Below are 21,521 nucleotides of genomic sequence, written 5' to 3'. Positions count from 1 at the left end.
TCAGTGACTATAGATGCCGGCAGACACACCATAGGTTGAGGGGGAGGAGGCTGGAATTCCTCCTGGTAATCTATTTGTTCTTCCTGTTCTTGTTCCTCATAATCAGAGCTCTCGTGGTATTTTACGTTCAGTTCGGATGGGCTAGTAGCTGTCTGGAACATAGAGCCATCATCTGAGTCATCGTCGTCCAGGAGATGCACAGGTGGTAAAGCCTGGACTCTGCTCGGAGAGGTTAAATCCGGTGTCAGTGTGCGTTTGGTGATTTTTAGATGAACATACGCACCTTTTAAGGTAGGTTCCGTTGTCGTCGTCGAACCAGTCGACGGGGTGGTCGTCGACGGCGGGACGTCGGCAACTGATCCAGATGGGATCGACGACGAGGAGGTAGTCGATGGTTGCGGCGTCGACGGTGATTTCTTAGTCGACGGCCTCGTTGACGTCGATGGAGCTTTCGTCGACGACGTTGGTGCTTTCGTCGACGATGATGATGACTTCGTCGACGATGATGATGACTTCGTCGACGTGGAAGTGCTCGTCGACGGTGGCTGAACAAGCGTCGACCACGACTTCTTTATTTTAATGATAGATGAAATGGACCTACCCGACGAGGATGTTGTAGACGTCGACGTGGACATTGAAGAAGACGCCACAGAAGTGGAGATGGTAGCTGTCGAAGCAGTCACAGGCAAAGCTGACGAAGTTGTGAAGGGTTTCTTGAAGGTGGAAGCAGAGCCCTGAGGAGAAACCTTCACAGGCAAGACCTTAGAATGAACCTCTGAAGACTTTTGTGTCTTCTTTTGAAGTGGCTCCGAAGATGGTCCTGGGGATGTCACTCTAGGTCTTTTAGGAGAGGAATGTGGACTCCTGAAGGAACATTCACTCTCACCAGAAGAGACGGTCTGGTCTTTATCTTTCAGTCTCTGTAGCCATATCAAAAGGCGCCCCTCTCTGTCCTTGAGGGTCTTGGTTGAAAAAGTCCGGCAGACCATGCAATCTTTAGAAGAGTGGTCTGGGTAGGGAGAATCCTTATGCTTGTCGTCTACATGTAGCCTCTTCTTGCCACATGAAGCACAGGGTCTAAAAAGTCCTTTTATAGGAGTAGCAGCCATAGTAAACTGAAAACCCCACACAAATGAAGAAGTTCTGAGAGAAAAATACTGGAAATCCAGAGAAGTAAGGAAAACTGAGCAGAGCTCAGTGGAGACTCCCCTAGCACGACGTGCGGTAGAAAATCTGAGGGACTAGAGCTCCTTCCAGGAAGGTTCCAGAGAGTGGTGATAGCTGATTGGCTCTTAGCCAAAGTTTGGTCCTTTTCACAAAAGGACATGGATATGTTACTAATGAGAGGCCTCTGGCCCATTAATATGTATATATGTCTATGTGACATTACTTTATTTATGTACCGGGGACTCCCATCCCGACGACGGGGAATGATTCAGGCATGTGAATCTATGAAAGATACCCCTAATACTGGATAACTGTAATTATACTCTCAAGAACTAAAATTCAGGTATATGGCAGAGTATACAATATGTAAATCATCATCCTTTTCTAAGGGTAGAAAGGCCCTTCGGGTTACAACTGGCTCATTCTAGATTGAGCAATAACTGTGTCAAACTTATTCATAATAAATGTGTAATGCTGGCATATATTATTACAGTTATTGTCCACAAAATGAAAAGCCTAGTCTGAATTACTAGTGTATGTGTTGGGACTCTAAAGTGAGTCAGATGGCTACTTTTCTGGTATGGTGACTAGCTAAAACGCCTAAACTTTAAATACCAAACCTGTTGCCACTGAAAAAATACTCATGCTCAGCTCTATCATCTAGCTTTGGATTTGGCACTTCCTAAGTGCCAGCTAGCCATGACGATGAAGGGTACATCTGTCCCACTACATAAACTCTAATTTAATAAGATGAAGAAGAAGGCTGGCGGCAGACTAAGTCGTCTTTGTTGCCACTACAAGCGTAAACCCGTTGCAAGCTCATAATTGTGATGGAATTGAACACGGATGTCTCTTCCTCTTCAAATGTAAACATTTCAGTTGAAAACTGACTACTGTTGTGGGTAGTACTTTGTAATTGTTCTTTCTGTATGCTGTTCAATAATGCAAAAACTTGGGCATAAAAAAAAAACGACAAGAAAAGCAGTCAAGTACGGTAATAAAAATATATAGATTTCTTCTGTAATTGTGTGGAAATGAATGCCAAAGGACACCATGGTGTTATTCCCATTAAATTATTTTGAAGGTTATTCTCGTTACAGAAAGCTTATTTAGGCAAAATGAAAACCAAGAAAACCAGAGAGGAAGAAGAAGTTAAAGTGGCTCTATCGTCCATTTGTCATAAAATAGTGTCACATTATCTGTGCAATTGCTTCTTTCAGCAAGGTCATACTACTCATCAACTCCATATACCTTGATTCATCTACAAGTCGAGACAAAAACTAAACACATCCAGAAACCACCAATGTGTGAAGAATGGTCTACTTACAGATACAGGCGAAGAAGCCGCACTCCTCATCAGCTGCCTTTTTGTGATAGGAGTTGTTGCGGGTGGAGGGCTGGTGCAGCCACCAGGGCTGCATGTCTTGTCCAGCTTTAGTTTCTCTCCCATAGCAGAGAGCCAGTTCCTTCCATCAGGGGAGCTGTTCTCCTTTCCTCCTAGTCCAGTCCTCTCACAGTGCAGTCTATAAGGTGGAGGAGAATGTGTACTGAACTCCAGCATGGGAAGAGGGCTTACAGGTGGGGAGGCTTCCTTTCTGCTTTGCCCTAGAACGTCACCGCCTTTGCTTAGCTGAGCAAGGTCCAAGCACACCTCCCCACTGCCCTGTTCTATACCCTCCTTCAAAGAGCACAAGTCCAGCTTTAGTCTTTTTGCTGCAGGATCCAACTCTGTCACACAACTGCAATGTTGTAGACAGTCTTTCTCAGAATGTTCTTCACTATTGGTTTCCAGCCTTCTCTTTACTCTCTTTTCAGACTGTGGCAAAGGGTTGGGGGTGGTAAGAGCTTGCACTTCCACTGGTTCGAGGGCCTTCCTTGGAGGTGGTGTCTTGGCTTCTTGCGCTGGTGTTTTGGAAGAGCCTGGAGTTCGGGTGACCCAGTTCTTAATGGACATCTTTGAAGTGGATATTGGTTTTGGTGAAGCAATAGTATCTTGAGTTTTCTGCCTGGCTGGGGTGCGGGATTTCACGGCGAGTGTTTTGGCCGATGAAGTTGGCGTGTTAGAAGGTAGAGGGAGTTCTCCAGAGTAGCTCGGAGCACAAGCAGCTGGCTGAGGTGAAGAGTTGAAGGAGTTGCTCTCCCGCCTTGGAGTTTTGTCAGGAGTTCTGTGTTTTTCTGCAGAGGACAAAAGTAGTGAAACAAAAGATGAGATGGGTTGATAAAATAGGCAAATGACCTACAATTTGGTCTATGGTAGAAAAGGGTGAAAAAACTACAAACAAAAACCTACATCACACAAATATTGATGGCAGGTAAGGGTCTAAGTGTATGTCCGTTTGCTTACATCCTGTAACACTATCAGTAGAGTCACAAAGGATAGGGAAGTAACGGATATGTGTGCATTGTATAAGCTACACTTACCCACAAAGTACAACTTTATTAATTTACACCCATTTAAATACATGCACAAGCAATGTATTGCACAATAATATGGCAGTCCACTATGCATAAAATGCAAAAAAGCATAAACCAAGTAAGTAACTTTTAGTTAGTTTTGTATTATTTTTCCTTTAAATTAACTTCCCCATACACAAGTCTTAGTGCACAAATCCTGTAAATTTTATACTGATTAGTGAACTAACGCCCTACTTATGCCAGCTGTTCAAGTGTAAGCTAGGCGCTTTGACAAGTGTTTTGGGCACATTTCTAAACCGCAATCTCCTCAAAACTATGGTTTTATGTATTTGGCCCTAATACGCATTGACTGTACTTGGTTACTCTGCTGAAATTCCCCATTTTAAGAAGCGCACATCTAATTACGTGCAGGAGGCATCCAGTCTTAACGTTAATTTGCAACCTAAGATCATGTACACTATACATCTGTGACGTATACTATGCATTTGTGGTCTACACTGTGCACAGGTGGGTTCGGTAAGCATTGCTTTTGGCCATCACACCTATGCAAGCATGTGTAGCATACAACTATTTCCAGGACAAAGACTATCTACCCACTCGAAGACTTTGTGAATGAAGACCACATTCCCCAGATTGGTTTTAGGAAAATGCCAGCTTTAGCAGTACCCAGCATGCAATGTACCAAAACACTGCTGCATTTTTGGTGAATCCAGAATTTTTCTATTAATTTATCTAGAAAGTTTTGTGTAAACTATTTATTTCTTGCAGGATCATGGAATGCTGTAGTGACAGCAAAGCACTGCTAGTCTCTCAAAAAGAAGAATTCATGACCCACGAAGATATGGCTATGTGAATCTAAGCAATAGAAGAACTTAACTTGCCTGCTGTAAATCTTTCACTTAATAACCACCTTGCCAAACAACTGGTTAATAAATAATTCTGCAACTGCAGGAGGGGTTATTTGTAGGCAGACCTAGAAAGCCCAGGCGAGTGAGATATTGAACAGAGCATTATTCCAACTTCATAAAGTCCTTTTGAAGTTGCAGAAGGCTATTATCTACCACCCAGGTAGGAAAGGTAATAAAAAAGTACACCACCTGCTTTTAAAAACAGATTTCTCAGTCCAGTTTATATAAACAATCTAGTTTCCATCACACTGCAGAGCCGAGTGGATCACAGCTCTTTACGTTAAAGAGCTGTACTTGATGTACTTGATATACTGGAGACGCCTGATTGTGAAGTAATTTGCAGCCTGGTTTGCTGACCATCTTTGCAGGCCCTGGGAGACGACCACTGGAAATATGAGATTATGCAGCTGTGCCTTTTTCCGCTTAAGTATGGATTTGCGTACTTGCCATGTAATCCATCCCTGTCTGCATAATTTGCAGATAAAAAAAAACAAAATCTGATTCTAGCTCAAATGGAACAAATGATAGTAAAAATGGGGTCACACGGTTTTCCTCGCTGAGGCAGCCCTTTGAAAAAGGTTAACTGATCACCTCTCAGCTGATGTTTATGGCATTTATAAAATAAACTGATACTAATGAGGTGAAATCGTTACCCAAACAGAGTTAACACGTGTAAAAAGGTCAAAATAATGAAGTGATACTGCTGCATATTATGCTCCAATACGCCAACTAATGTTCCTTTTCAGACTGCAGAATTCAGGCAACCCTGCCTAGAAACATTTGCAGATCATAAAGAAAGAGGTTGACATGGTTGAACCAGAGAACAGAGCTCCCTTGTTGTGCACGAACAGTGGCACAAGTAGGAGATTTTGCATCAGATTTTTTTTTAATACAAAACTAATCAAGATAAAGGGGAAATCAACGATTCCAGAGAAGAGAACAGGGGTATTTGCGGCAATCCACAGGGTACAGAATGGGATCATATTGGCTACCATTTGGAAAGGAAAACGCATGTTTCTGAATATGCAAACCAATATCTCAATTGTGTCTTTCCTCAACCAAAACCAGATTTGATCCAACATCGATGTATAACCTTAGAAGGACTCCAACATGGAAGAGTGTGCCGCTCTTAAATATAAGAAAACAATATGGGGCGATTTGACACCTCATTCCCAGTTGCACAGCCGTAATTGCAAATTAATGCTCCAATGTGAACGTTCCTTTAACTTTTTAAATTTTAACAATCTTAATTAATTTCTTTTCCATGTGCTCTGTTTTTTACACCACGTGCAGGTTATCATGCTATTTTAAATATAAGGCACAAACTAGCACACTGGCGGTTTCGAAGGCGCTGGTGAGATTTCTCACCTACTACGCATATAGTATGCAGAACAAAGAGGGTGATTCCCAAGTCACCCTGCATATGGCAAGCGATGCTGGTGATATACTGACTCAGTGAGACCTGCAGAGTTAGAATTGAAACCTTATGGTGAACGTGCGCTTTAAAGGTTTCCCATAAAAATAAGAACAAAACCCATCTAAGAGAAATGCTACCACCGATCTCCTTGGAAGAGATTCCAAGTAACAATGGTGAAAGTTACCAACCACTCCAATAGGGCGTGGATATAATCAAAACCTTAATGTTACAGGTCAGAGAAAACCCTCACAGCTAACAAAGCACAGCTGCCCATGCACACTAAAGGACCCAAAATAAAGATTGGCTGAAACCAATATACTATATATATATACACATTTGCTGCTGGGTTGTGACCATTGCAAGTGTTTTCTAAAAGGACGAGGCATAGAGATCAGATGACAGTCATCAAGCGTCTTTGTTCAGATTCAACACCTTTCCTTCAATCAATATTACATTCTGTTTAAAATGCGATAGCATGCCTTGCACTGGACTGGTGGTTCACTGGACAACTGCAAAATTAGTAGTAGGGGACTGCATTCTGCGTGTTTCCAGTACTACGAAAAGAGCCTCAGCAAAAAAAGCACAATGGTGAAAATTTGCACCCACCTCCAACAGTCCTATCCATATTAAAAGTGGTGCAACAGGCAAGGGAGCGATGTACAGCTCTAGTACAGTTGTGTTTATAAAAGTTTGGTTCAAGGTTACCAACATAGTGCCCTCACCAAGCCTATGCCTTCTCTACACCTGCCTAAATCTCCTCTCAGTAAAGTGTAACTCACTGCTCCAGCCTAATTCAAAGCTGCACTCCACAGGCAAGTCCGCTTGTTCCTTCCAGCGTGGCACCTTCTCTTCATGTTTCGACACACAACTGTGAAAGCTGGGGTGGGCAGTAACATACACAACTAAGTTAAGGTCACCTGGCTTCCCAGCATGCAGTGCACCTGAAGGAACAAATTAGACTCTGATGATCTCCATTTAAGATAGTGCATTTAATTGGTCTTCCATGGCAGCCTTTTACAACAACCTGTTTTAAGGTATGTTGTACTCCATGGTGTTGCACAAAAACCAGTGCGACACACAGTGCTCACAGTTAGATCCACAAGTACTAAATCTGGAGCCAAGTGAAATAGTCTTCCCAGATAGTGCAACTACTCCTGTAGAGATCAGCCTCTAGTGCAATGCAGATATGTTAAGGAAAAGTATACGTTTTAAACTGAATTAAAGAACAAATGTTAAAGAGTTCTTCCTCTTGAGTTACTCTTCTCATGCTACGGGATCTTTAGAAGAACCACAATTTACTTGCCTTCTGGGATTTGGGGGTCCAAAGTATACGTGAATTAATTGAAATGCATATTCACATTTTTTCAAGCCACTGTCCAACCCATATATTCTTACCACTCCGATGTAACAGTTTATACAGCAGCAATGCTAAGCAAACCTCGGCTACAGGTCATATTTAGGTTAGAACCTAATTTCCTTCACTTCCTTACAAAGCGGTCATTACAAATCATTCCTGGAGCTTATTTCCAAATAGAGGTTTCTAGTAACTCACAGGTTGAGGCAGTACAACATCTTTAAAAAATGTATTTTCAAATAAAAAGCAAACCATACTCAACACTACACGAGTAACCACTGTGTCTACAGACTGGTGTGATAATCAAGTGAAAAGCTAACATATAACACATCATTATTGGACTGGCTCGGTCATATGCATTCCTGACGAGGGTTTGGGTAAAATAAATATTTCATCTTATTAAGACATTCCCTGAGCAGGTCTGAAAATGTCACTGTCTTTGGATAGTTGGCTTAAAAAGTTAGGGCAATCTTTCGTACAATTAACATTAATTGTTTGTTTGATCTGTAAAGTATACAATACCATTAAAGCATAACCTATTGGAAAAAACAATGTATGTTGCAAAAGACTGCCTCACCAATCAGCCGCCAGCTCTCTGGCTTCTTCTGACAAGCCCAACCAACCAAGTTGGTCTGCCCGCCTACTGACTGTTCCTCATCCTTGCTACGGTTCAAGCGCCAGACCCTCACAGTGTTGTCATCGGAACATGTCGCTATCTGCAAAAGAAATACACGAAAGCTCAGTCATGAAAGGATAACGTAAGAGAATCAACTAATTTGAAAATATTTATGTGATTGTGGTCTCCTTTCCATCCAAGATGGTGTAACCAGATGAGACGATAGAAGGTCCTTAACTGCTGACATTGGTCCCTTTTGTAATCGCCCTTTTGAGTTTGACAAATTTAATATAACCAATTAAAGTCTTTCCATAATAGGATGAGTTTTCTGTAGCAACAATCACCCAGTTTTGCTGTGCTCTAATCAAGTTAGTGTTTTCTCATCCTTACCATAGGGCATTGCCATGTGAGACACCCATTTCTGGCTTTTGAGCAAAAAGGCGAGCTAAATTCTCTAACTCAGCCTCATTTTTAAAACTGCAAAGATTGGTTCAAAATTCCTAGCAAGTAAAGTCCTGTTGGCTAAAGAGCCAGGGCTTGCTGATGGCGTCACACATGTTGCAGGCCCACTTGGCAGCTATAGTCTTTAGTACGGATGCTCTCATCCCATGTAGATCAATTTTAAGAAAAATCAGGTCACTCAACAAATAGGAAACTAAGTGGCAGAAGCAAATTCATCTAATCACTCTGCCGACTACAAACGTATGACAACATTACATTTTGTAACAGGTTCACCTAATTATGCTGTACAGGTTGGTTCTTAACCTTGAAGTAATCCGAAGTAGACCATTGGAAAGTAATTTGTGCAATGCCACCCCAGATTCACAAAATCTCTAAAGGCCAGCAAATGTAAATTGCTGCCATTGGTGACCTAGATAGTGTAGATTAGATTATTTGTATGCATAATTGCTGTTGGTTTCAGTTTTTCTATTACAGGGCCATATCGCTCCAACCCACACTGCACAAGTTCACCATTTATTTTGCTACTCTCAGAGTTCACATTTGCGCATTTACTCCAGGGTGTACTACTTTTGTAACTTTTTTTTTTTTTTTATTCATTTTAGACAGGATTTTTTTTTTAATCCGGGATATTTCATTGATTTTGAATGTCAAAGATGCACTCTAATTGTATTCTACAGTGTGGGGAAGAGAGCTAAAAAACAGTTTTTAAAATAGACTTTTTATGAATTCTGTTTTGGTAATTTGCAAACAAACTTACGCCGGGTGATTAAATGCCTGCTGGTGAATAGTGAATATGCAGGGAAATGAAGAAGGGATTGCCCAATGAAACGTCTGATATGAATATTCATCTTTAAGATCAGATTAATCTAGGACCCTGTGGTTTATTTCATGTCCCATGTGTGAGCAGCACAAAATGTTAATAAAGCAACAATCCAATATTGTTAGATTCTTCCTATACATGCAGACCTTCAGCCATTCATAGGTGGGAAGCAGAAGCAACTGTAAATGCAATAGAATTGACAGAATTTGAATGTAAAGCCGACTTGTATTTCGGAAATGTAGCAGTGGTGGTGGTGTCATACTAAGGCTACCTCAAAACTTCCAAATATAGAAACATTATATATCAAGGACTTATCACCTGTCACTTCACACAGGCTATTAATATTACATGTTCAAGTACATCAACACCATCCGTAATAAAAACTGTATTACTATACAGCTGTGAGGCTTTCGGAGTCAAGCTAGGTGGCCCACCAGTATTCCCTTTCCTTGGTGTCCTGGGGGTATTCGGTCATATAAGCCGTTCTACAGTGCCTAAAAGTAGATGCATATTTATGTTTGAACTGCAAAGCATTCTTTAAAGGGGCAGGATCACTGTCATCTAGATTTTGGCAGAGAAGACTCAGCAAAACGTTCTGTGCAGGTCTGCTCTCTTGTTGGAACAACTTAGTATCTGCATATGAAATTTTGGAACAAAATCGGCATAAGAAAAATTGCTGACGCCATCTGGATACTTCTTAAGGGACCTCAAAAAAGATTATTGGCTGTATCATCAGTATCACGGCCCAGGTGGAGCATTATATAAGAGACTGAAAATGTGAAAGGTCCTATGAACAAAAAAAATATTCTGTCAGAAATGTAATGATGTTTTACTTTTCTCTAACTGCATGCAAAATTTAACATTTCCTTCTTTTTATATGGAAGTCTTTCTTAATTTGTATTCGGATATTCTTTTATAAGAAACGTATACAATAAATTGTTTATCCCATGCTTATCATACCATTCAGCTTAGAAATAAGGGACATCACACAGTGCTGTACAAATGGCTGTTCAATTCTCTACACTAACCTTGCATAAGTTCCCTAACTGCGCCAGGTTCATTCGAACCTGTGGAGCCCTGCAAAACCTGTTCATATCAAACACAATTCAATCAGCAAACTTCACGTGAAACCATCTTTCAAGAATTCAAACTCAACCAGGAATTCCACAATAAATACAGACCTTGGTGAAGTCTGATGGGCACCAGGCGACAGAGGTGACCTCCTGAGAGTGGCCCTGCAGCATTAAGGGAGGATGCTGAGGATGAGAAACCTAAGGAAACAAAATGATATAATAAACATTTCATGTTAAAAATGTTTCTACATACTAACTTAATGCGCCACCACCTACTTTTGTAGCATTTTGGAATTTAGCTGTCTACTATAGTTTCCATTTGCACATACAGATAAGAATGCCCTTAAGTACTATTAAATATTCCACTTGAGCACACATCGGGAGAACGCCTCATAATCCTCTTAAATTATAAATATTTTTTTTTTAATGCATTATAAGTAGAGTCTTTTGGTCCTTTAAGGAGTAAAGGAAAGCTAAAGATCGACTTGGTAGTGTCTGTGTAGGCAGCACTAACTCCTGAACTCTGAATGTTCAATTAAGCCACACGGAAGAGAGGTGATGAAATGACGAGCTTCAATGTAGTGCGTAGCATTTACAAACACTCCAGGTCATTAATATTATAATTCTACATAAAGCATCATACATCGAATGTTACTAAAGGAAGACACGATGCAACACATTTGGACTCCCTCACCTTCCTTCTTCTATCTTCATTTGTGTTTTCTTCGTATATAATTTTATTCCAGGGCATATAATACACACACACACACCAAAAGTGTCACGAAACAAAGAGCATCTTTCCTTACATTGTTGACACCTAATGTCTTCCTACAATTAAAACAAAGTGAGTCGGGACGCACACTTCCGTTTGTTCTTCATTTACAGCCCAGAGCCTAGTGGAAGCACTCAATGGCCCCAGGTTTCAACCTAGTACATGCATATTCCTTAATTTTTTTTGTCTTTAGAATTTTCTGATTTGAAAAGCTACCAGCAGTGAATTGTTACTGCCCAATAAGATATAACAACAGACTGTTAAACCCAATGCATATCAACGGCCAACTGTTCAGAAAATGGACCCTCAAAAGAGTGAAAACGGGACCGTCTGTACACTTGGCTACTCCCACAAACTCCTGGAAGCAGACACCTCTGCCAGCAAGCAGGCAGACACATCAAGAGTGTGCCATGTATTCACCTGACCATAAAGGCAGTTGGGCACAAAGTAGGTATACAGGAGTGAAGTGTGTGTAGAAGAGGGCATGATCCCCCCCCCCCAACCAAATAAAATCTCCAGCATCTCTGCCGCCATCACTCCTGAGACAACGAAGGGCTGCCCTGCTACTACATATTTTCTGGCCCAACTGGATTCTACGGTGAAAATGTGTAGGATTTAACTAAAGGCCCATTTTCTGTTCTAATCTTTTTGTGCAAATGCTGAAATGTTCATCTGTTCTCTTTTCTCGAATTGCTTCATCTGTGGCTGCGCAGCAAGACCAAATTTGATGGGTACCTCGGACTACATAAATAATCAAATCATTTAAAAAAATAATAATCTGGAGTCAAGATCTGAAGGAAGACTCGTGGACCGTAGGTGCCATGGAGAGTTGCAAAACAACACATTCATTCGTCTGGAATTTACACTACACTTGGGGCTTGAAATGATCACATTCTATCTTATGGAATTCTTAATATGGCGGACGGGATATCCGTCACGTTTGTGACAGAATATTCCCTCTGCCAACTTCTAAATCAGGCCCTTAGTTCAACACTCCAAGGTAACTTGCTGCACTGCTGAAGCAATACAGCCACCTTTTCATGACTAGGTTTTTAGGTCAGGGAGGCAGCTGCAGATGTAGCGAAAGTATACACTGGGAAAGACTCATGATAAAGCAGAGCCTCCATCAAGTAAAATTACAGACTTTGTATATGACATTTGTATTTATGTGTTGGTTTTGAAAACAGATAAATACATGGCAGTGTCATTTAAATTGCCAATAGCTTAATCACTCGCAAATGTGAGAGTGAGATAAAGAAGCTGGGACTGCATGGTGGTGGATGAAACAAGCATGAGGTTCATACGGTACAGCGTAGGCCTACACCCCCCACAGCTCCTCCTGCCACAATCACGTTCCTGGCTTTACTACTCCGGTACTTGTGTCTTTTGGAAGTGCTCCGAAACATATTCTGAGTATCATAAAATGAGTAGGTAAAATAAACTTCAAAAGGTAATAGGGTGGTGTTGAAAGTTATTTTCAAAAGAGTGGGTTGAGTTCGATAAAGTTTCTTTTTTGTTGGCAAATTGTGCTTCTTCTAAGAGTTTTAGAAACAAATACGAGGTGGTTTAATTGTGCTTCTTCAAGGCGTTTTAGAGACAAATACGGGATGGGTTGATCTCATTTAACAGGGAAATGGGGGTGGGGGCTACGGCTTAAGAGTTTAAAAACGAAGCGCATGTTCACAAGTTTTTGTCTGAGGCTGTAACAGTAGCTGCTAACACCGCAATCCTCATGGCAACGGCAGACGCTCCCTTCAGCCCGCCAACCCAACGGCAAAGAGGTCTAGCACAACGATCCTCCCCTTCAGCGGTCTCCAATCGCATGCGGTAGGTGAAGCGTCAATCATAAAACCTCTGGATGCTCATTGCACAAATACATTGTGTGTGTCACGTGGTTATACCCACCTTATAAACAAACCTTTGGAATACCGAGAGAAGCCGTTTCCGTGACAACCTGTTTTATCAACCAAGCTTAAAAAAAAAAAAAAAAAAAAAACTGTTCCAAACCGGCATGCCCTATTACATCTGATTGGTTAAAATCTGGTTCGGCAGAGGTCGTAGTGCGAAATCGGCGTTTTGTTGGTTGCATAGACTGTCATTCGCTTCATGCAACTTTAACAGTGGGTTTGGTTGCGCGAATAGCGTGTACATCAACAGATTCGAATTGTGGCGGAAAGAGCGGCGGGGAAAGAAGATACAGGGAGCCATGGACGGACGCAGAGCAGGGGGAATGTCAGGTATAGATCGGTGGGAACTCCTGGGTGTGCTGACCAGCATTGGTAAATGGTTCATGAGATGTTATATATATATAGCTTTGAAAGTCAAAGTATGGGGTTCTCAGCAGAGTCCTGAGCCTCGCTACGCCAGACACCACATTCATAGACCGGAAAGGAACCTGGAGCAACCTCGTGACTCCCGCTGCGAGCTTTCTGCCCCGGACGCCCCCGCTGCGAGTTTACTGCCCCGGAAGCCTCACCTTTGTCGTCCACAGCTTGAGATGCGAGAAGTCGACTGGCCCCGGCACCATCTTCGCAGAATGACAAAAACAAACATCTGAAGAAAAAAAAAAAAAAAGACAACTGCCCACCGCCGCAATGACGACGTTCAAGGGGCGGGATGAGTAAAAATCGCGAGAACGCCCACGAATCTGCTCCGGCAATGACGGACAGATCTGTCTTCCAATGGTTAGCCTCCATTTATGGAGCTAGCCAATGGAAGACAGAGGCGGGAGAAAGCTCCATACTTGTTTACAAGTTTTCGCTTGCGCAGTAAACGCCAGGCGAAACCTAAAAACTGCACGGATTTGCAGAAGGTGGGCTCTTTTTTTAGTCACCTGTATCATTAAAATGGGGCTAATTTGATTGTTACCCGGGCATAATTTCTGTACTAGTCCGACACTGCTCTGGTGCAATAATCTGACCGCCCGCAGTTTCAACCACAGTGTTGATAAGTTTTGAATTTCTATTATGCACAATTTGCCGTCAATATGGCGGCAACCCGCTTTTGAAAAAGGTCCACGATTACATGGCATCTCTACACCATTACAATTCACATAATAACCCCTTAGCCACCATGCTCAAAATGCTGTAGTCAACACTGCAAGGCCGCTCAGGGGAACTAAACACTCCCTGCTGACACATGCGCTTGACATAAAACTCAGGAGTTAATACCGACAGGGCCACCTGTGTCTTTCGTTTTTTCCTGGCTCAATAAATCGAGTACTTTTACACTGAGTAATAGAAACATTGATTATCCTAAGATGTTCAAAATCTCAACAAAAAAGCTGATTATCCAATTATATACTGAAAAATATTGCAATTATCATTACTAAGCGTTGACAGTTGGGGGTGAGATAAACCACTCCATTAATTCCTTTCTTTCCACGCTGAAATTACAGAGCTATTAATTCCCTAGAATGGCCCATCGCACACTCGGGTTTATTTTCCCCTCCATAAATACACACACACCAGAGCAGCCCGCCGCGAGCGGACCCGAACCTCCCACGCCCGAGAAGCGCGCGGCTCCTTTTATAGCACCTCAGCGATGCCGACGGCCTCCATTTAACACGCTGCTCCCGTGAATAGCACCGAGCCGAGGCAGCGGGGAAAGACGAGCCCCCCGCGGAGCGATCATTAGGCGCTCCCGCTTCCAAATATACTCCGAGGAGGGTCGGGAGTGGTGTAATCAACTGGTATTCTTGTCACACGCTTCTGCCAGCGCGCGACAGTAACTGCCTTGATTCTCCTGCGCGAGAGCATCCTTTGTGTATACCCCCTCCCATTGGCTCTCCCAACATTCCAATGCCTCCTCTCCTCTGCTCCCAACTGTCATCATTCCTCCTTAGCTTGACTGAAGCGTACTCCCTGTGGGGCTGTATTAAATATACAGGGAGCCGGGGCTTTTTATAACCCCCGCGTGCGTCTTGAAGCCGAGGCCAGGCATGAGTCACCCTGTTTCCCGCCAATGACTGGCAGCTGTGGTGGTGACGTGCCGGGGGTCGCGCGGCCTGCGCGAGACATTAATAGATGCGTAGCTCTCAGAGTGGAGGGTCTGACGTGACTTTGTCACTCGGAGATGGAAGAGTCCCCCCCCCCCCCCATGAAACTTCATCTCCTCACGACACATGCGGTGCATGTGTGGGGGCTGACGTGGAGAATTGCTGACACACAAAAAAGCACATGCAGTCTGCACAGCAACACAGATTTCCCACGGCTTCCCACGCTCTGACGCCGCCTTGGAGAAACTGGAGCTGATGCAACAGAGGCCGAGTAACGCTCGAGTGACCCTACACGTGACGGATCATTTCTACTTGGTGGAACGCAGCCTTCTTCCTAGAAACCATCTACATCGCCATGTTCAATGTGGACACTCCTGGCCCAGGAGTGTCCACATGTGAAGTACCAGGAATATAGGATGTGACCTAGAGGAGGTGTTGTGCGGTGCCCAGGAGTCCTGGGCACCTCACAACCCCTCCTCTAGGCCACATCCTATATTCCTGGTACTTAACATCAACGTGCAGTCCGCAGGTATTCGGGCCCTTAAATTAAAATATTCTCCCAGGAACAAGTTCTCACCAGTTCATGGGTCAAACACACATTTTTAAATAATGAGTAACAATATAACATAACAAACTTAGTAAATAGCCAGGTCCACTGGAATTATGTGATGGGGAGGACCAAATTATGTGGCAGTGTTGACTAAATTATGGAGCAAGAAGATCACATTATGCGGCATACTCCTGCCTAGTGGCAGGATTACTTCATTAGTTTGTCCCTTTTGCACAAGTTAACACTGGGCAAATGTTTTCACATTATTAGAGCAAGTTTAACACTTAATGAGAGAAATCAAGACTTGAAAGATCGCCAGTTAACCTTTGTAAAGGGCCTTCCATAGTGCAGTAACACATGGGGCAGTGTGTTTCGAACTTTTTTTATCCGTTTGAGCGAAAATCATTTCGTTAACATCTGCAAATCACTCAGCAGATGATGAATTATGTGGAAAGTGCAGCAAATAGACAATTCTGCAGTAAAAGCACATAGTTGCATAATTTTGGTGGCTGTGCAGATAGCATGGGTATTTGCAGACAACATGTTCACCACAGAGGAAGTATCTTGGTACTATTGACAGATAAAGGATGTGAATGGTTACTATGGTCGCCACTTGGTCGCTCTTATACCGGTATGACTGGTATTATACATATCCCTGCTGGTTCAAAAATTCGAAAAATCACCTAAAGCTGGTATTTTACAGCTTATCAGTACATACTCAAAACAGTAAATGTTTGAAGAAAACACATTTAAAATGTGTTCTACCGCTGCCGTACTTACCAGAGTAATAATAAACAAAGACAGTAAGGCTATGGTAAAAACAGCCTTTGAAGGATTTTAAAACATTAACAACTGGCTGGTATTTTTCTGGTAAAGGTGGCAACCCTAATTGTTGCCAGACTCAATGGTACTCATTTCATCGACCTCAGAAGGCTAAGGACAGATTAGATCCATCATAAAGAGACTCTGTGACCATGAGGGTGACAAACATCCATCTAGAATAGGTTAGTGCACGGAGTCACTAAACCCGGCGGTATGTTCAGCATAGTAACTAGGTAGCAATCGTTATGGGTTCTATTAGGGAGGACTGCCCCAACATCTTTAGTCTCTCCGCTCACGACTGCATTGATGGCAACCTGTAAACTGATCAATGTTAAGGACTCTTTGTAACCAGGTAAGCAAAGTAAAACAATGTGCAAACCCAGCCTCTAAAGCACCCGCTCAACCACACTCAAGGAACATTTTGCAGAACACCGCTCGTGTGCCAAGCACACCATAGATATGCCATGAAAGAGGTTATCACTCTGCTTAAACCAACAACTGCCTTCCTGGCAAGACTCATGTAGTACATAGGTTGGCTTTCTAGTTATCTCAAGAATGAGTTTACTGTTCCTATTGTTCCTATTCCATGTTCCATATTCCACCTTCCCTGTTTCTCTATGTACATTCCACTGAGTGGCAGTTTACTGGCTTCTGCTGCTGTGGATGGTCTGCTCTTATGCTGTATCCTACTTCCAATAAACAAACCTATGGAAACTTACTCTGCCTTTGGACATCGTTTACTACAGAATTTTGGCGACGCTTCTTGAACCCCTGCAGTTTCTTCTATCATCTCGTCACAGCAGAGGAACACAAGAGCAGACCGATTCGAGTTGGATCTACTCTACACTGCCTCAGAAGACCTGACAGCCTCTAATAGGACATCACGACGGAACCGGCAAGTGTTTACCTGCGCCTGTCTCCGTTTTACCTCATTTTGTCCTTCTGTCGTCTTCTCAGCCTGCCTCCTACTCCTGCGCTGCCGCTTTCACTCTGATGACGCATTGGAATCCTCCGGGAGAGTCAGCAATTCTTCCTGTGACGTCTCTTGGAGCTTTCCTACCTCTGCGCGACTCACCCTAACGCGCTGCGTCTTTCAGGAACTGGCGTATTAGCGTGTCAACGTCATCGCGCCCAGGAGCCATTGTGGGTTTCCATGGTCACCGATCCGACTCCAGCAGAGCAACGACGATGCGCTCGTCTTATGCGCATTTTTCGCAAGCAAATCGTTGTTGTTTGTAGCGCTATTACCTGGATTACGCTAACTTTTCATCTTGTACTGAAACGTTGCCATTTGTTTTGAGTTTTGTGTTATTTTGCCGTTAACATCATTTAGTACAGTCTCTGCCTCTCACCACAGTTCTAAACATGTCTGACCAATCTTCATTTCACTCTGGCTCTATTGTCCTACCACCTAGTTTTCTCTCCTCGCCTGGCCAGCCCAGCATATCATGGGAAGACTGGTTTCCCATGTTTGAGAATTATCTGGATGCCTTAGATGCCCAAGAGTTTTCTGCCAAATGCAAGAAGGCACTTCTTTTGGGTTGTCTTGGTAAGGAAGGACAACGTGTCTTTAGATTCCTGCCACAAGTCCTAGTACCTGGCGCACAAGCACCATTGGATGAATATAAAGAGACTGTGTCTCGTCTTGAAATCAGGTATACTAAGGAAGAGAACCTAGTTATGAATAGATATAAATTTTACACCAAAAGTCAAAGAACTGGTGAGAGCATAGATGACTTTGTTTCAAGACTACGAGAAATGTCAGTGAAATGCAAGTTTGGCAACATGACTGATGAACTGATCAGGGATCAACTCATTGTACAATGTAATAACAAAAAGATCCAGGAACGTCTTTGGGCAGCCAAAAATCCCAATCTGCAAACAGCAATTGATTTGGCAAAGGTTGTTGAACAATCCCAGGGGTGTATGAAAGAGTTAGAAAAAAGAGCCATTTCAAGTGACGTTGGTGAGGTGTCTTGTCATTCGGACATGTGTCCTAGTCAGGAAGATGATGATCAAGACGAAGTTGCTCTTCTTAAACAGAGAAAATTCTTCAACAAGAAAACTGTCCAAACTAAGACTAATAATACTGTTAAACCTTTTTCTTCCAGGCAATGTCTTAGATGTGGCAGTCATGCACATGCTTCCGATTCAAAGTTTTGCTTTGCATCCAAGCAAGAATGCATGAAATGTGGTAAATTGGGGCATTATGCTCGTGTTTGCAGAGGTAGAGCACGCTCCTCTGTTTCATGTGTTAATGACATTCCAAGAGAAAAAGATGGCACTGACAAAATTTTAGTAGTTGGTAAGGACGGTGATCTTCAACATGAAGACCAGAAACGCAGAAACAGACCTAAGGCTCTTTTCATTATTAATGACAAGGACATTTACTTGATGGTGGACACTGGTTCGCGTTACACCATTATTCCCAACTCCATGTTTGTTGATTTGTGGGGTGCCAGTCCTCTTTTTCCTACAGATATCTCTCCTGGTGGGTACCAGGGTGAGCCACTAAATATCCTTGGGTACTTCGAGGCTAACATTGTGTTCACTACAAGACATATTTTTGGAAAAGTATATGTCTCGGAATCTGGTCCTGCTATCCTTGGTTGGATACACCAATATGATCTTTGCATTGTGGTAAATCCTCGAGCTGACCCTCAGGTTATGGTTGTGGAGGACACTGAATTGTCCTCTTTGCTCGCTCGATTCAAGAATGTGTTTGGTGAGAGTTTGGGAAGGCTTAAAGGCTATTCACACAAAATTATAGTTAAAACCAATTCAATCCCCGTTCAGCACAAAGTAAGGCGCATTCCTATTATCATCAAGGATGAGGTCAAGGCCTTACTTGATGACATGTTGAGTTCTGGGGTCATTGAACCTGTAGAGGCCTCCCCTTGGGTTTCGCCCATTGTCGTCACCAAGAAGTCTGACGGCAAACTCCGTTTCTGTGTCGACCTCAGGTCTCTCAACCACTGTGTTGTCGCTGACACTTTCCCGTTACCTAATATATCTGAGCTAGTCACCACTCTTAATGGAGCAAATTTTTTTTCTAAATTGGACCTAAGGAGTGCGTACCACCAAATTGACTTACATAAAGATTCTAAGTCCCTAACAGCTTTTATCACTCCTTGGGGTACCTTCCAGTTTACTCGTTTGCCCTTTGGTCTAAAGTCAGCAGCTAGCGTTTTTCAACGCATGGTGACAGGTATTTTTGAAGGTGTACCTAAGGTGGTCTACTTCCAAGACGATATCCTGATTTATGGTCTTACTGAATCCCAGCACAATTTCACACTCAGTGTTGTCCTTGAAAAGTTATCTGAGGCTGGTCTAACTTTACGTAAGGACAAGTGTTTGTTTGGAGTGTGTGAAGTAGACTATTTGGGCTACACCATCACTTCCTCTGGCATAAAACCCAAAAAGAACTTGTGTGAGGCTATTCGTTCTGCACCCTCACCGTCTGACAAAGACCAACTTCGCTCTTTTATGGGTTTAATAGAGTATTACTCTAAGTTTGTACAGAACTTTTCTGATAAGACTGTGTCAATAAGATCTTTGCTCAAGAGGGGTGTGGGTTTCACTTGGGGACCTGAACAAGAAAAATGTTTTGTTAACATCAAAAATGAGATTTGTGATGCCAAAATGTTATCTCCCTTTGATGTACACAATAAGTCCATTGTCACAGTTGACGCCAGTGCGCATGGTCTGGGTGCTATGCTGTCCCAATTGAGTGGTGGGTCAGAAGTTACCATTGCTTTCGCCTCCAGGACCCTCACCGATACTGAGAAGAACTATTCAGTAATCGAAAGGGAAGCATTGGCTGCCTCTTGGGCTGTCGAATACTTCCGAACTTACTTATGGGGCATGAAGTTCATTCTACGTTCTGACCACAAGCCCCCTCATCAAAGTCCTCTCTCCTGGTGGGGCCGGAAAAGGTTCTGCTCGACTTATGAAACTGGCAGCTAGGTTGCAAGAGTTTCAGTATTCAGTAGAGTACATTCCTGGTTGGAGAAACGTCCAAGCCGATTGTCTTTCCAGATTGTCTTTAGATTGGCGTGCTCCTTGTAATTCAGTTGTGTCGTTAGATTTGGATGATGTAGCGGTAGCCTCTGTTGAGGATGCTGTTTTTGTGGGAGAGGGTGTTTTTTCTTCCAGTGACTGGTCTAAGGAAATGTCTGCTGATGCTACTCTTCAGGAAGTCATCAAACTTATTACATTGGGCTCTAGGAGAGAGAGTGCTGTCTCAGTTGCTGTTCGACCTTACATTAAGGTTTTAGATGATCTTTCTATTGTTGGTGACATCCTTTTTAAGGGTGAGAAATTTGTGCCCCCCTTTGGTTTGAGGACCAAGCTTTTGGCTTTAGCACATGAGGGACACATGGGTCAGACACTCACCCAAAGACGTCTTAAGGATCACTTCTGGTGGCCTGGAGTTGACTCACAAGTTGTGGATTGGGTTGTAAATTGCTCTCTCTGTAGAGAAGGGGAGAAGCGGTTGAAAACTGGCCCGAAATTGACTAATAATACACACATTTCATCTCCAAATTTGCCCTGGCATACTATTGCTCTTGATTTTATTGGCCCTATGGGCGAGTTAGGGGAGAGTGATAGATTCGCCATTGTTGTCATTGATGTATTCACCAAGTGGTTAGTTGTTCATTTTACCAATGATATCACTACATCCAACTCCATCAGGTTTCTGGGCGACCTCTTTAAGGATGAGGGTTTGCCTTCGGTCTTAATCACAGATAATGGTCCACAACTCATCTCCAAAGATATGGAGACTTTCTTGAAGAAGTGTGGTATTTCCCATCACCACACATCTTTATACAACCCTCAGGGTAATGCGGTCTGTGAAAGAGCCAATAAAGTGGTTAAGGGTATTATTCAGATGGCATCTAGTGGTGGTCACATTGTTAGGAAAATGGTGAATGAAATGCTATGGGCATATCGTACCACTCCTTTGGCAAATGGGGATTTGTCCCCATTTCAATTGATGAGAGGACGTGATCCTGGTCTGAAACTAGTTCCCTCATGGATGAAGGATGTCGTTACTCTGCAGGCTCAGAGTCGTTTTCCAGATGATATTCAAACTGATATTAATTCTGCTTCCAATACCACTTCCTCTTCTCCTTTTTGTGTGGGAGA

The 21,521-nt window shown here is 42.8% G+C and overlaps 2 protein-coding genes across 2 annotated transcripts in view; one reads left to right on the top strand and one right to left on the bottom strand.

The window, feature by feature from the left end:
• Window positions 1-21,521, top strand: part of INTS7 (integrator complex subunit 7) — a 303,638-nt gene that overhangs the window by 12,263 nt on the left and 269,854 nt on the right. The window lies entirely within an intron of this gene.
• DTL (denticleless E3 ubiquitin protein ligase adapter) overlaps window positions 1-21,521 on the bottom strand; it is an 84,907-nt gene that overhangs the window by 18,170 nt on the left and 45,216 nt on the right. Inside the window, exons 12-14 of the mRNA XM_078649745.1 lie at window positions 10,341-10,430; window positions 7,839-7,977; window positions 2,495-3,342 (exon numbers count right to left, since the gene is read on the bottom strand). Coding sequence (XP_078505871.1) covers window positions 2,495-3,342; window positions 7,839-7,977; window positions 10,341-10,430 — 1,077 coding nt within the window. The remainder of the gene's footprint in view (window positions 1-2,494; window positions 3,343-7,838; window positions 7,978-10,340; window positions 10,431-21,521) is intronic.

This window comes from Lissotriton helveticus, chromosome 6 (genome assembly GCF_964261635.1).
Source record: "Lissotriton helveticus chromosome 6, aLisHel1.1, whole genome shotgun sequence".
In the NCBI taxonomy this organism is placed as follows: domain Eukaryota; kingdom Metazoa; phylum Chordata; class Amphibia; order Caudata; family Salamandridae; genus Lissotriton; species Lissotriton helveticus.
Note: the sequence above shows the minus strand (reverse complement) of the source record. Positions and strands in the feature narration are given on the sequence as shown.